This window comes from Hibiscus syriacus, unplaced genomic scaffold, assembly GCF_006381635.1.
Source record: "Hibiscus syriacus cultivar Baekdansim isolate YM2019G1 unplaced genomic scaffold, ASM638163v2 tig00110126_pilon, whole genome shotgun sequence".
Classification (NCBI taxonomy): domain Eukaryota; kingdom Viridiplantae; phylum Streptophyta; class Magnoliopsida; order Malvales; family Malvaceae; genus Hibiscus; species Hibiscus syriacus.
The window spans coordinates 25,088-39,570 of record NW_024062601.1 but is presented as its reverse complement, the minus strand read 5'-3'; the positions used below and the strand labels follow the sequence as shown (position 1 = coordinate 39,570).

Sequence of the window (14,483 nt, the reverse complement as noted above, 5' to 3'; positions counted from 1 at the left end):
ACCATTAAGAAAATTAGTCTTTGAAATATTTTGGGGGTAAATTTCTCTCCTAGTCCTCTCATTGCTATGCCCAATTCAAAAACACCTTTTTATCACTATTTGTGCTCAACTCAAGCCCAATTCATTTCATACTTGGTTTAAGACTTCCTATAAAGCTATTTAGCTTACTCAAAGTCCTATGGGTTTAGCCCGAAACTACTAACTTAGAAACCGGGGTGTTATAATCCTAGTTCTTCAACGGCGAGTGCAACTGTTGATGAGGTATGAAGATTTGTTGTATTTGTCGTTTCGACATAAATCTTGACCATTTGATTATTTGATGATTGGTGAAGCCCAACCATAACAGTAACATCGTCATTGTCCTCAAGATGGATTATTTCATATGTGAGTGAAGTTTTTTAGATTATGTGTTAATAACTCAAACATGAAACATAAGCTCCAAGTTTTCTTTCAATTTTCTGCTTCATTTGGCAATGAGATAAATCTACATGGAACATCATGTTTATGTGCCTCTGTAACGTAAACATAATACCATCATCAATTTGCAAAATTTGGCCATTGGAATGGACAACTGTGAAAAATTTGTCAAACATTGTTTGAAAAAGCTTCTATAAATTCAAGGAAGTTGTAAAAAGTAGAAGTTTTTTTTGAAGATTCAAATAACATAAGCCAATTTAAAAGACCCCATCAAAACGTCCTTTTTCTTTTCAGTGATTTATCAACTCAATTCAATGATATATCAAATCATTGAATGATGTTTTGACCATTTTTAATTCAAAACATCCTTTTTCTTTTTAGAGACCATTGAATGAATAATGAAAAAAAAATCTTTTCAGTGTCCAATCACTTCATTTCTGAACTTTTCAGTGATATATCACCTCAATTCAGTGATATATCAAACTCTTTCATAATAATTAATCATACCATATCATAATAATTCAAAACATCTTTTTTTTTGTTTTTAGTGATATATCACCTCATTTTTTTAACTTGTTGACCATATTTAATAATTGATCAGACCCTATCGTAATAATTTCACTATGACTTTTCATTGATATATCACCTCAAAATGACTTTTCAATGATACTTGAAAGAAAATTGTCCTTTTTCCCTTCATTGATATATTACCTAATTTATGAACTTTTCAGTGCTTATTTAATAATTGATCAGACTCTACCATAGTAATTTCACCATGACTTTATAGTGATATAAAAAATTAAAAATGTCCTTTTTCTTTCCAGTGATATATCACCTCATTTATGAACTTGTTGACCATATTTAATAATTCATCATACCCTATCATAATTATTTCACCATAACTTTCAGTGCTATATAGTCGTGCCTACATGAGAGACATAATTTCATTGTTCAAGTTCCTATTTTGAAGATTTCCATGGTAACAATTTCAGCAACAATTTATAGTGAGGGAAAACTTTCACCATCTCTTTCGAGCGAGATATTTGAATTTTCGACTTGATGAATATTCGAACAAGGCTGGAGCTAATGAAGATTCAACATTTTGTTTATATAGTTCAAGTTTCCAACCTCTTTGGTTCCACAACATTCATCAATGGGATATCTGAACAATGATGTTGTAATTTGAACAATGATTGACACATGCATTACCAATTCAGTGAGTACCGTTAACTTATTTGTCGAACACAAGCAAGCTGCAACTCCTTACACATGAAAAACAAAATCTCTAGACGAATTTGAAATATAGATTTGAACTTCAAGAACTTGAATTATTTATATATAGAAGGAAACAAGGGAAATGATGGAGGATTGAAGAACTTAACTTAAAATCTGACGAGTCAACAGACTATGAAGACTGAGATGTATGGGTAGCCACTTAATGCTGCTACTGTATTGCAATGTAATGTAGGAGTTAGTGATTCTAATGAAATGTAGGAGTTGATGCTTCTAATGTAATGTAATGTATGAGTTAATGTTTCAAATGTAAATTTAGTAGTTTGTATCGTAAAAATTATCAATATGATCGTTGGAACTCGTCACTCCCACACGACAAGTTCCTTGTGCCTGTTACCCAATTACTAGTTTTTTAAACCAATAGGAACTCATCATGCCGACAAGACGAGATGAAAAAAATCTCTAAATTAAAAAAATATTATTAGAATTCGTCATGAAGTTCCAAAAATATAATAAAATATTGGACCTGATGTTTGTGTCCATTAAAATATATTTTTCGGTGACGAGTTTCCCAAACACTATAGAAAATACCACTGTTCCATAAATAAAGTGTTTTTGTCGTATTGTGCTAAATAAAAAACCCGTAGACTGTATTGAGTCAATTTTACCTTCAAAGAGGTAATAAAAAACATTGTGAAAAAACATGCAATGCAAAAGTTGATACGAAGTCTGTTACAATTCCATGGGTTAAAAACAGTTTAGAGTGAACAAAAATAAGGCAAAATGAAGAAGAAAATGCAATTTTGCCAATGTGGAGAGATGTGATATATCGCTTTGAACAATTGGTGTGAGGGTCCCATGTTAGCTCCAAATTGCTACGAAGATTGCGGATTATTCATGCATGCATGCTTGGCCGCCACATCAATCTTCAATATTTGCCACTTGCTCATCTCTTTGGGTATACACACACACACATTCATCTTGTACACATCTATTGCTTCACTCCTCGTACCATCTTTATAAGAAATTATCCAATTTTATTTACTATATCCAAAGATAGGCGTAGGAGTGATTTTATAAATTTTAAAGGAGAAAACATATTATTAATAAAAATTAAAACAATACTTAAAATGTATAAGAATTTGAAAATTTTATTAAAAAAATATATTTTATTAAAGATAATGTGAATATACATTTATGTACAGGGACAAATCTATTTACATGTTGAGTGAGGATATCACTCTTAAATTTTTTAGTATAATGATATTTTAGTTTAAATATTATACTCCGATCAACTCTTGCTTTATGGTCTTTCCTCAAATGGGATTTTAAATAAAGGGAGAAAGTTTTATTCCATATTTTTTTCTACTTCTACAAAATAAAATTCAAATACTTTGACAAAACAAAGTTCCTCATTTTTGCATTCACCAATGACCATTTTCTTAGCTTTGACTGAAACCTGAAATTGTCTGGATTTTTTTATATTATAGTTAAATTAATTATAAATCTATAGATTTTTATATACAAATTTATATATTTAAACACGTTTAAATTTATAAATTTGATAATATTATTAATAATAATATAAAAAATAATTGAAAACTCTTCACCAAAAAAAGAAGAAGAAGAAGAAGAAGAAGAACTTCACCAAAAAAAAAAAATTGAAAACTCTAATTCATTTTATATTTTATTTATTATTGAGGTATCATTTAACGTTGTTTTTCTAAAAATGTTTTTAGAGTCAAAAACACCTTTTGAGTCCAAAGCAATACAAAACACATACACTTTGAGTGGGAATGTGTTTAAAAAAATACTCTTCAATTTAGATGTAAGAATTAAAAGTTTGAATTTGAAAAATGATTTTGGAATCAAAATCACAGATTTCATTTTCATTTTCTATATTATGATGCGTTCATTTCATAATTTATGAACTTATAATTTTTTATGTAGACATATTTATATATTAGTAAATTATTTGTGAGTTTGAAAATTTTATCTCATCATATTAATTTTCTTATAAAAATTATTTTAAATTACCGTTTCGTTATAAAATTGTTATTTTTAATAAATAGTAATAACTGAAGTTGCTTTATTTCATATTTTATAATATTAAAAATATTTAAATATCATTTTTAACTAAAATATAATACTTTTATTTATTTTTTAAATTTATTTTCAAAAATAATATTAAAAATTTTAATTTTAAATTAAACAATATAAAGCATTTTTAAAATTACTTCTTAAAAATAATGCTATATTAATCTAAATCTTACAAAGATGAAAGCCTAAAATCTTACGGGGGCAAAAAGCCTGTAACGCGTGCACGAGGTCAAGGGTTCAAGGCAAAGCATCACTTACGGGATGAAAGAAAAATGTGCACGCGTACTGCAACGATAGGCCTTTTATTTATGAAATTGAAAAAGATCAATTGAATAACAAGAAATGAAAAAGATAATTGAACTACGGTTATAAAGTTTGGGGGGGGGGTGGGGTGGGGTGTGGGAATCAGAGGTATCTATACTTTTGGGAAAAAAAAAGAGTTAATGTGACTTTTGTATTATTTTTCTTTCAATGTGATGTGTTCTTTTGATCAATGTTTTTTCATCGTTAACCATTATGGTGTTAGTATAACAGTTCACAGTACTAATATGACAATCCATCGATCATGTTTAAGTTACCAATTTAGTTCATCTGTCATATCATCTGCTACATTATCAATCACCGTGAAATGTTACGTCAATATCGCAGACAGTCAAATCAGTAAAATAAAATGTTACATTAGTACCGTAATGGTCAATGACGAAAAACTTTATATAAAGGCCACATTAGATTTATTTTTTTTGAGTTGGAGGACTACTTTGAGAAAAAATAATATGAGGACCATACTAGTTTTCTTTAAAAGTATAGGGTTTAGAGTTTTTCTACTTTTTAATTGAAAATTTTAGATTCAATAATAATATTATTAGAATTCTTTTTTTTAACTTGTTAATACAACACTTTAATATAAAAAATAACTTTATTACAATATAATAGGAAAAGATGATGTTGCAAAATCAAATTCCAACCCATTATTATTTAATATAAATCTAGTCACTATCTATTATTATTTATTAGTATGATTTATACAATTTATAAATAGTTCAACATATATATAATAAAACTTAATATATTAAAAAGAAATTGACAAAATAACAGTGAGTTAGATCTCAAAGTACGTTGTAATGAACATGTATTTAATAAAAATATTTGATGATGTTAATAATTGTTTTTAAATTTTTAAATTCAGAAAATGAAGTATTAAATCTCAAAAGATAATGATTTTTTCCCAAATGTACAAAAGGAAGAGTATTTTAACCTGAAAAAAATACATATGTTCTCATGGACCCTGTGGTCTGTCGTCCCCTTGGTGTGCGTGTGTGTGTTTTTCAATGAAGTGAAATAAACGTTTCAAATTAAGGTGACAAGCTATTTAACTCCATCTTTTTACTAGTACTGTCGAAACTTGATTGGATCGCTCGATTCAAATTAAATTAATCAAATAAAAAATAGATTAATCAGAGGATCTCATCCTTTTTTAAATAGTCCGATATAATTATAAAATGGTATATATTTAAAATTATTCTTAACTATTGATAATGTATACACAATCTACAGATATAACTACTTAAACTTAATAACTTTAAGGGAGAATAACGCTCTTTTTAATCTTACGACTCAATTGAAGTCATATTATTAGATTTCATTTAAAATCGTTTGAAAACTGAAAACAGTAAAATCAAAGGAAAAACCGCATAAACCAATTAAAAATTGCATTTTCAATTAAAAATTAAGCAAACAACAATGCTAAACCGAGACTCGAGACAGTGGCTGGTGCATTATTTATTACCAAGAGAATGAGAAGCTATGAGCAAAAAGGGCGTGGACTGCCTTCTTTAAACAGAGCTAGGCTAAGTACATTACATATACAATCTTCTCCCCACCCCCCAAATATCTTATTTACCTCTATTTTTTAACTCAATATCTCGTAATAAGATTTTTAATCTCTTCTTTCCCTCATCGGTTTTCTCTAAAAGATGCATCATTTAAAGGGTGTTAACCCCCTCCTAATCTCTCTTGATCAGTTTCCCTACACCTACTACTACCTTTCTACATTGTTTACTCATGTCGGAGTTGGAAAAAAGGATAATCTCCCTTACCTTCACCATTAATTCGCAGGTTGCAAATTCCGGGCAAGCCTGAAGCATATCAGTTTGAATCAGCAAGGGGTGAATGCCTCGGGGAAGAAGAGGAAGATGAAGATGCCTCGGGATCAGAACTCCTCCATGGGCTGTTACACCATTATATTGGATCACCGAATATAGAATCTATTAAGTCATCCGCACTGGTGGAATCATTTGTGCTGTCAGTACAGCAAAACCTTCATCAGAGTTGCTGCTAAAAAGAGAAGAACTATCACTTGACGATGAGTCCTCTAAAATCCTCTGCAGATGATTGTATTTTGAATAAAAGGATCCAATGCTCCCATAAGCATCTCGATGAATCGAGCTGGGGTAGAATTCATCGAGACCAGAATGTGTTGAAGAACTTGACTTCAGTGGATTCTTCGAATTGACTGTGGACGGAATGGCCTTGCTTTTGTTCCTCAACAATCTTGGGGCCCTCGGTGAGCATCTGTAAGATAAGTTCTTAAACCACGATGCAATGACAGCGTATAAATTATAAAACCGAACTGAGGAACTGAAATTCTTTACCTTGCATAAAGAAGTATATATGCTCCTTTAGTTGGGACTCTTTCGAGTTCTGTAGGAGTTACCTGTCAAATTATCACCAACCCAAAGAAAAATGAGAAAATGTTTTGAAACTGAATTCCTTGTGCTCCAGGACAAGCATTTTAGACCTACCAAATGTTGCATCAGACAAAAAGAAAAAAAAAACATAGGCTAATGCCTCTAAATTACACATCAAAAAAGGAAGCCATGTACAATATTTTCTAACTTTTCACTAGCTTAAAAACCAAAGATGTGAACTATCAGAGTAATAAAGTTTAATTCAATCCAGAACCAAAAAGATGAATACAATGCCATCCTCCACTTATTTCCAAGATATAAAGTATTTTCGTTTAAGTGATTGTAAAGGGAAGCATTTAAAAGAATTGACCATAGATATTAACATGGAAAAAAACAGCTAAATTATATGGCAAAAATCCAAAAACTTTTAAATTAAGTAAAGGGAGCACAAGCGGAACATGATTCTACAAATATTAAGTGTAGTTAACAGAAATAAAATGTAGATGAAAACATAGACTGAGGGAAGTAGCATGCACTATGCAGTAAACAAATGAAATGGCTTAAGGTATGTAGATGGTAGTTGCAGAGAACATACCGTGCTGTCATCAATCTTAAACCACTTGTTTTGTGCATTTTTAACATAGCACAAGTAGTGACCCGAAAATGATGCATTCATAATATCCAAATGGACCACTACACCATAGAGCTTGTATATGGGTGATTTATCACTTGTCCCACTCATATATGGTGCCAAGTTCAAGATCTCAGGGAATCGAATTGCTTTGTTAAGTTTCCCGAATTTTCCAGACTGCAACAAAATACACACTTGAGCTGTACGAATCTGCAAACAACAAAGAGCAAAACAGCATTCTTTATTGAAAGATGTACCTGAAATCTCTTCAAAGCAATTGTAAGAGCATTTGGAGCCTCTAATATTGTCAACTTCATTTTGGCCTTCTCATAAGATTTGCATCTGAACAAAACAAGAACAGACAAATGAGGAAACCTCTAAAATCGATGCCTTCTACCAGTAGAGAATTTAGTTGAGGACTACAGATGTTTGTAGTAGCATAATACAGTCACCAATGACAACTTACACAAAAACTCAACAAAAAGGAAATTTTCAATAAAATTGATCAGAATAATTCTATGCCACTTATCAATCTTTGATGAAACGCAACATTTTTTTACAAGCAGTTATAGTTTCATAGTTCAGTTATTTGCTTAATTCTCAGCATATAGATCTAACAGAAGCATAAAGGATAGAATTCACACTTCAACTGTCAATGATATTTTGGGTACAACGATAGGAAAACTATCAAGGAGCTATCTTTGCATGATCACATTACACAGCAGAGAAAAATAATCTAATATGCACATAAACACTCGTACCAAAAATTTAAGGAAAATCTGTTCGTAAGAAGCACCAAAATAAAGCCTACAGCTTCTTTGAAGTATAGCATTTATACAAACAAAAACCAAATTTCAAACAACTTAAAAATTGAAACCAATCGGAAAAAATATTGTAATGCTTTTTAGACTATCCTCGTACCTTAATTCTTCAAAAATTAAATTGTCAAATTTTAATCAAGGACAAACTACGCCATTCATCACTTGAACTTTACTCTCTCCTTTTTCACTCACTGTAATTTTAATTTTTCTAATTTACTCACTGAACTTTTTAATTGCTCCTGTTTTGGTCACTACAAATTATTTTATAATTATTATTCTATGAATGACATTTTTATATATTAATAAATATAAAAATAACTTAAAATAAATAATAAAATAATATTTTATTATTATCAAATTTTAAATGAGTTAAAATAATCATCATCCCTTCTCGTCCCCGTCAACCACAATCTAGGTTTAATTTTATATTTTAAATTATTTTTATATTAAATAATAATAAAAAATATCATGTCATATCAAAATAATAATAAAATAATTCAGAGTGACCAAAACAAGAGCAATTTGAAAGTTCAGTTAGTAAATTGAAGAAACTGAAAGTACAATGAGTGAAATAGGAGAGTAAAATTCAGTGATGAATGGTGTAGTTTACCCTTTAATCAAACAAAATTTTGGCCGAAGGACTATTTCCATAAAAGTTCATCTTCAAAACTCTTTGCATGATATTGATAGTGTCTTAAGTTACTTTTGAAAAAAAAAATGTAAAAAAAACAACCTGCTACATTGGTACTTATTTTCTCCATCCAATATCTCTGTCCTGGTAAACCGCCGAAGTGCCTCTTCCAAGGTTCTTATGTCTCCTTCAATTTCAACTGTAAGGTCCATCATTCTTTCATGGCGTTCAGACTTGCCTTCGCACTTAATGCACTTTATCTATAGAATATTCAAAACAAAACTCACACAGATATGACCTCTAGTGCATGATAGAAAGAAGAGAACTGCAGCCAAAATATAGATCTCAGATATTACCTTTGACAGAAGATAGCCTCCAAATGTTAGACAAATTAAAGTCGATTCTTCTTCTAAACAACTTGATGAAACTACCCCAGCTTCTTTAAGACAAACAGATTGCATAGCATCAATAGCATACCTGCCAAATTGTAAATTCATCAAACGACTGGTTCAACATAAAAATTTCTCATGAAGTAAACATTATTAAAATGTTAAACATTAAACATTGCTAATTATATCTCACCTTAAAAATTCATGTGCATCTTCTTCTTTCCCATTAGAAAGTTGACTACCAATGTTTTGTAGTTGGAATAGTATTCCTATGGGGGACAGTAGAGATCTCCCATCTTTAGCCCTCAAAATTAGATTTTCAAATTCACACATGAAACACCATTCTTTCTTTGCACCTAAGAAAGAAATTTATACCTAGTCATCCAACATTTTACATCAAAACACAAAAATGTAGTACTTACAGCTCAGAAACATTAAAGGGACGTACATGTTTTGGAATGGAGTTCATGAAGAAAGTAAGCAGTCAGAGGAGCAGTGAAAGTCAAGCATTGGAGGACAGCATTGGCATAACAACTGTACAAAGTCACATTAGCCACAGAAAATAAAATAAAATAGTAAAATATACACATCCAAGTTCCAACACAACAAAAATGATGAAAGCTCAAAATTTAAAAATATGTGCGCAAGGAATGTTCAATAGAAGAAGCACAAGGCAGGAACATGATCAAGCAATATTGTTCCCTGATGGGTGAAGATGGGTATTTCTGTTGGACTTGTCTAACCCAAACCATACTTGAAGTCTACCCATTTTACTTATGGAAAATTTTCTGCAGTTCTCAACGTTAAATTTGAAAAAGATACCAGCTATTTAATGGTTAGAAAGATGGGTATTTCTGTTAGACTAGATTTTATGGGGTACTTTTTTAATTGATTTTTTTTAACCTCATGGGTGAAGATGATTTTCGGTAATATTGCTTGCATTTTAGTTTGTATTTGTTTTTCTTGGTTTTCATGCCTTAACTAAAAATACTCTCACTCTTATGGATTTATAACCTTTCAGAATGGTGATTTTAGGATAGGGCTGTTATGAGGCTGCATTTGTGGTGGTTCTGTTGGAAAATTAAATGCACGGTAGTGTTGATGGATTTAGCCAATAATATAAAACCAAAAAAACACAGCATATTTTTTCCATAAATATTCATCATAGTAAAAAGAAAAAGAAACAATCTTATATTACCTATTTCCACAGTTTATAAGACCGCGAGGTTGCAGTTCCACCTTATTCCAACTATAAAGTTTCACAAATGATTCATACGAAAAAAATTCCTGCACAGGGAAAAGGCTAATATGTCAAAAGCTTGTTAGGGCTAAAATAGTAACTTTAAGCTTATCACTAAAGTTCCACCAACCTCATTACAAGCTCCAAGTTGACAGAGTTTTGGCAATTTAGATCCTCTGAATTGATCAACAACTCTCAACACGGAGGTTTTCAATCCATTTTTACAATTAGAAGAACTTGAAACCTGAGGTAATTTAGCAACATTTGCGAGAACATCATTAGTTTTCCCAGATTTCACACTGGAAACAACATGCACTCTGGCATTGGATGAATAAGCATCAGATGACTTTAATGCATGAGAAGCATTTCTAGGTCCATTAATGAAAGCAGTAGAGCTTGACTTTTCAAAACACGAAGATGATAAATCACTGACTAGTGGAACATCTATACTGATAGCTTCTTTTGGTTTTGCGGCATGCAAAATATTGTTAGACCAACACTCAACCTGATAAGCCCATCCAGAATTTGAAGACTTGGAGCTTCTGACATTCAAAGAATCTAAACCAACATTTTCTGAAAAAGTTACTCCAGAAAGCTTGGCATGCCCTGAAGTATTAGCACCCTGAGGAGCATCATCCAATTTAGCATCTTTCACGTTGGAGCTGTATGGATGCGAGGAAGCAGCCTTTCCAGACAAAGTAAACAAAAAATGTGAGGATGACCCAGAATCAAGTGAGGCACCTTTACCGCCTTTTTTATGATAAGAGTTAAAAGACTCATTGCCAGCAACATTTGTAGATGGAACTGATTCCAGAGTACTGTCCCAGAAACCAGAAGACAATCTAGAACCCTTCATAATTGATCCCTCACACATATCATTGCCACCTGATCCAGAAGAACTAGTCGCTCTGCACTGTCTCTCTCCACTTTGATCAGACCTAGTCTGATTTAATTTATTTATTTTCAAAATTTTATCTACAGAATCAACCAGCCTAACAAATTTTGGGGACGATGGATTGGTTTGATCCAAATTGTTGACAACAGATGAAGTCCAACAGGTGTCAAGATTGCCATCAGCAGAAAAAATACTATCTAATTTATCAGGCTCATTTGAACTTATGCTCTCACACACAGAAACATCATCAGATGATTCACTACTAGCAGCAGAAGAAGAGAATCCAGAAAATGAAGCACTGGAAGATTCAGAAGCAGAGTTCCGTCCTTCCCCATCAGCATGAAGCTCAACCCTTGCATCATCATCCTTCCCATGTAAAACCGCAGGAGAGCTAGAGGAATTCAACAGTGCAAGTTCTGTTGTGGAGTTAAACAATGCAGATTCTGTGGTGGATGCTCTAGTTAACTTTGCATCTAACTTTTCTTCGTTTTCAAATCCGTCTCCATATTGGTCTTGTTCTATCACCTTCTGGCCGTCATCACCTCCCTCATCATGATTTTGGTGTGCAACAATCGGAAGCGGATAACATTCTTCCTTGTGACCTTGACGCCAGTGAATAATTTGACACTTAGGAGAACTGAAACAGACATAATTTGATGTAAATACAATATTACTGAAAGACATAGTACATAATCAACCATATCATCAGAAAAATAATGCTAAACACAGCCATAATTGACTATTTTTGGCCCGTCACATCAGTAACACATCCTTAAAATACCCTAAGCAAAGTGACGGCGAAAAGCTAAATTATTCACCAAGTGGGAATCTTCGTTTCTTTCACGTAAAAAATACATTTTAACAATTCGTGAAAATACTAAGCTAGCAGACACAACTTTAACCCCTAAAATGTATGACCGTGAAAAAAGTAAAGAAAAAAGTACTAAACTGCAGGCGAAAAAGTGCACAAAGAAAAAGCCATCATGAAGAGGAATTGTGTTCTAATATCCAATCTTCGTAACATAAAGATAGGAGGCTCAGAAATGGAATCTAGAAACTAAAATACTTGCTCAAAATCAACAAATCTACCCATCAAAACATTGCAGCATTTAAGACCAACACCAAACTTAATGCTAGATTTTGATGTTGAGTTCATAATTAATTTTCACTAAGTCTTCTAAATTTGCTTCCTTTCTCACTGCAAAATAACAAACGTTTTACCCCCAATTATATGCCTACCGTACATGTATCCGGTCTTCTAAATTAAAGCAATCATCTAATAAAATATTCTTTCAATCGCATACTGTTTATTCATCTCAAATGCCGTTCAAAGTTCAAACTAATGACCTAAATGAAGAAAGAAATCTCAATAATTCTAAAAAAATTAGAAAAATAACCCAAAAATAACAAGTTAACCTACCAGTATCGAACGGCTTTACAGCGGGCGCAGCGAGTAGTAGTAGGACAATAACAAACAGCGCATTGGTGATAGTTCCAAGAAATGGAAACTGCACCGTATCCGACCGTGGCCTCAAGCTCCGCTCTAGCAGTCTCCTCCGAGGCCAAAATCAAAAGCCTCTGGATATCCGCTTGCCTGGCCACAGATAGCCTCCATTTCCACCTAACGAAAAAGCCGATCAATGGAAGAAAGAATGAGACCACAAGGACCAAGCTCGAAAACCCTAAACCCCCAACAAGAAGCATTTATCCTGCACCGGATACAAATAGGCATCCAACGGAGTCGCCAAATCCAAGCCCTCCTAATCTCACCAATGCACATAGATTCCAACGAGGTCGCCGCCTCGAACGCTCTCGCGATGGAACAAACTCCGGCCGTCGAATATGCAACCACAGCCGACCCCAAAAAAGATAGATGAACCGCTACGGAGATCTCCAAAAATGAAATAATTCGAGAATTTTATAAAAAGCCAAATAAAAATAAACAAATCCAAAAGGAACTGGCAGTGAGAGAAGAATGTTGGTATTGCTTGAGTTAGCCAAAAAGGTGAAAGCTTAAGCTTCTTCTTCAGCTCGGCAGATGATCAGAAATCAATTTCCCCCCTTTTTTTGGATCGGGATTTTAACAGAGAGAAGGAACAATAAAAGGAAAATTAATGGAGCATTAAAAAGGTATAATTTTATTAGAGAAAATTACTTAATATTTAGATGATATAAAATTTTAATTTATGTAAGTTTATTTATTTTCAATTTAAGTGTCTCGTATGAAATTAAAATATAAATTTTGTGGTTATAATTTCAATTTAAAGTATAATATTTCGAGTTATATAAAATTATGATTAAAAAAATTTTTCTGTTTAAAATAATCTCTAAAATAGATATTTTATTCGATTAAGTTATTAGAAAGGGAAATCTGGTAGGAAGGAATCTTGTCTTGGGGTATCGAGAAGCGTGAATTCTTTGGCCATCAAATATTCGGATCAAAGTGGGGGCCACGGGTTGAACCGGCTTAACTAAACTTCCCGGTTTTTTATTTGTTAGTGGAATTGAACTGCGGAGATCAGTTATTTGTTTGGTGGGAGCCGGAAGCTGATGACTCACCTTTTTCCTTCCATAACCCTTTGTTGAGTTTTCCACGACTGCAAATAAACCATTCTACAAGTCATTTGTTTTCTAATTTCATAAATTAAAAAAGAAAACTTTCATCTTGTAGTAAAAAAATTATACGGCGTTGGACGAGTGTTGATCAGCATTATTAATTTAATTTATGAAAATTATAAAATATTTAACGTATAATTATAAATTAATTAAAAATCTAAATATAAATTATTTGAAATAAAATATTAATTACATTATTTTGTTTATAATCTTATTTTAAATAATAAGTAGATCAAGTATTAACTCTTAAATTAAAAAATCTTAATTTTTTCTTGCTTTGACGGGCGGTAGAGACGATGGTAGTAGTAGTGACGGCAACGATGGTGGCAACAATGACAACAACTTCAAAGAATTTTTTTAAGGTTTTCTAATTTAGGGGTTAATATTTGATTTAATTATTATTTAAAATAAGATCATAAAAACTAATATAATTAATATTTTAATTTAAATAATTTACGTTTAGATTTTTTATTAATTTATAATTATAATTTGAGTACTTTATAATTTTAAAGTTTTATAAATTAAATTAATAGTGTTTATCGGTGCTCGTCAAGCGTGATAGAATCATCCATTGTATTATTTGTCCAAACACTATTTTTTATAATTTCAAATAAGTCATAATTATATAATGGAAGAGTCTGTCACACTTGACGAGCACCGTTGAGCACCACTAAAAATATGCACCTTGAGCGTCATTAATTTAATTTTTTAAAAATTTAAATTTTAAATGACTCAACGTATAATTATAAATTAGTTTAAATTTTAAAGATAAATTATATAAATAAAATATTAATTGCATTATTTTTCATAATTTTTTTAACAA

The 14,483-nt window shown here is 31.6% G+C and overlaps 1 protein-coding gene across 1 annotated transcript; it reads right to left on the bottom strand.

The window, feature by feature from the left end:
• Nucleotides 1-5,556: 5,556 nt before the first annotated feature.
• LOC120215610 (ubiquitin carboxyl-terminal hydrolase 16-like) lies at nucleotides 5,557-12,932 on the bottom strand. The gene is made up of 11 exons (XM_039213250.1): nucleotides 12,465-12,932; nucleotides 10,280-11,681; nucleotides 10,108-10,196; nucleotides 9,358-9,443; nucleotides 9,103-9,265; nucleotides 8,877-8,997; nucleotides 8,623-8,780; nucleotides 7,326-7,410; nucleotides 7,033-7,245; nucleotides 6,402-6,463; nucleotides 5,557-6,321 (listed from the first exon to the last, which is right to left on the bottom strand). The coding sequence occupies exons 1-11, from the start codon at nucleotides 12,746-12,748 to the stop codon at nucleotides 6,018-6,020; spliced, it is 2,967 nt and encodes a 988-aa protein (XP_039069181.1). The 5' UTR covers nucleotides 12,749-12,932; the 3' UTR covers nucleotides 5,557-6,017.
• Between the last annotated feature and the right edge of the window lie 1,551 nt (nucleotides 12,933-14,483).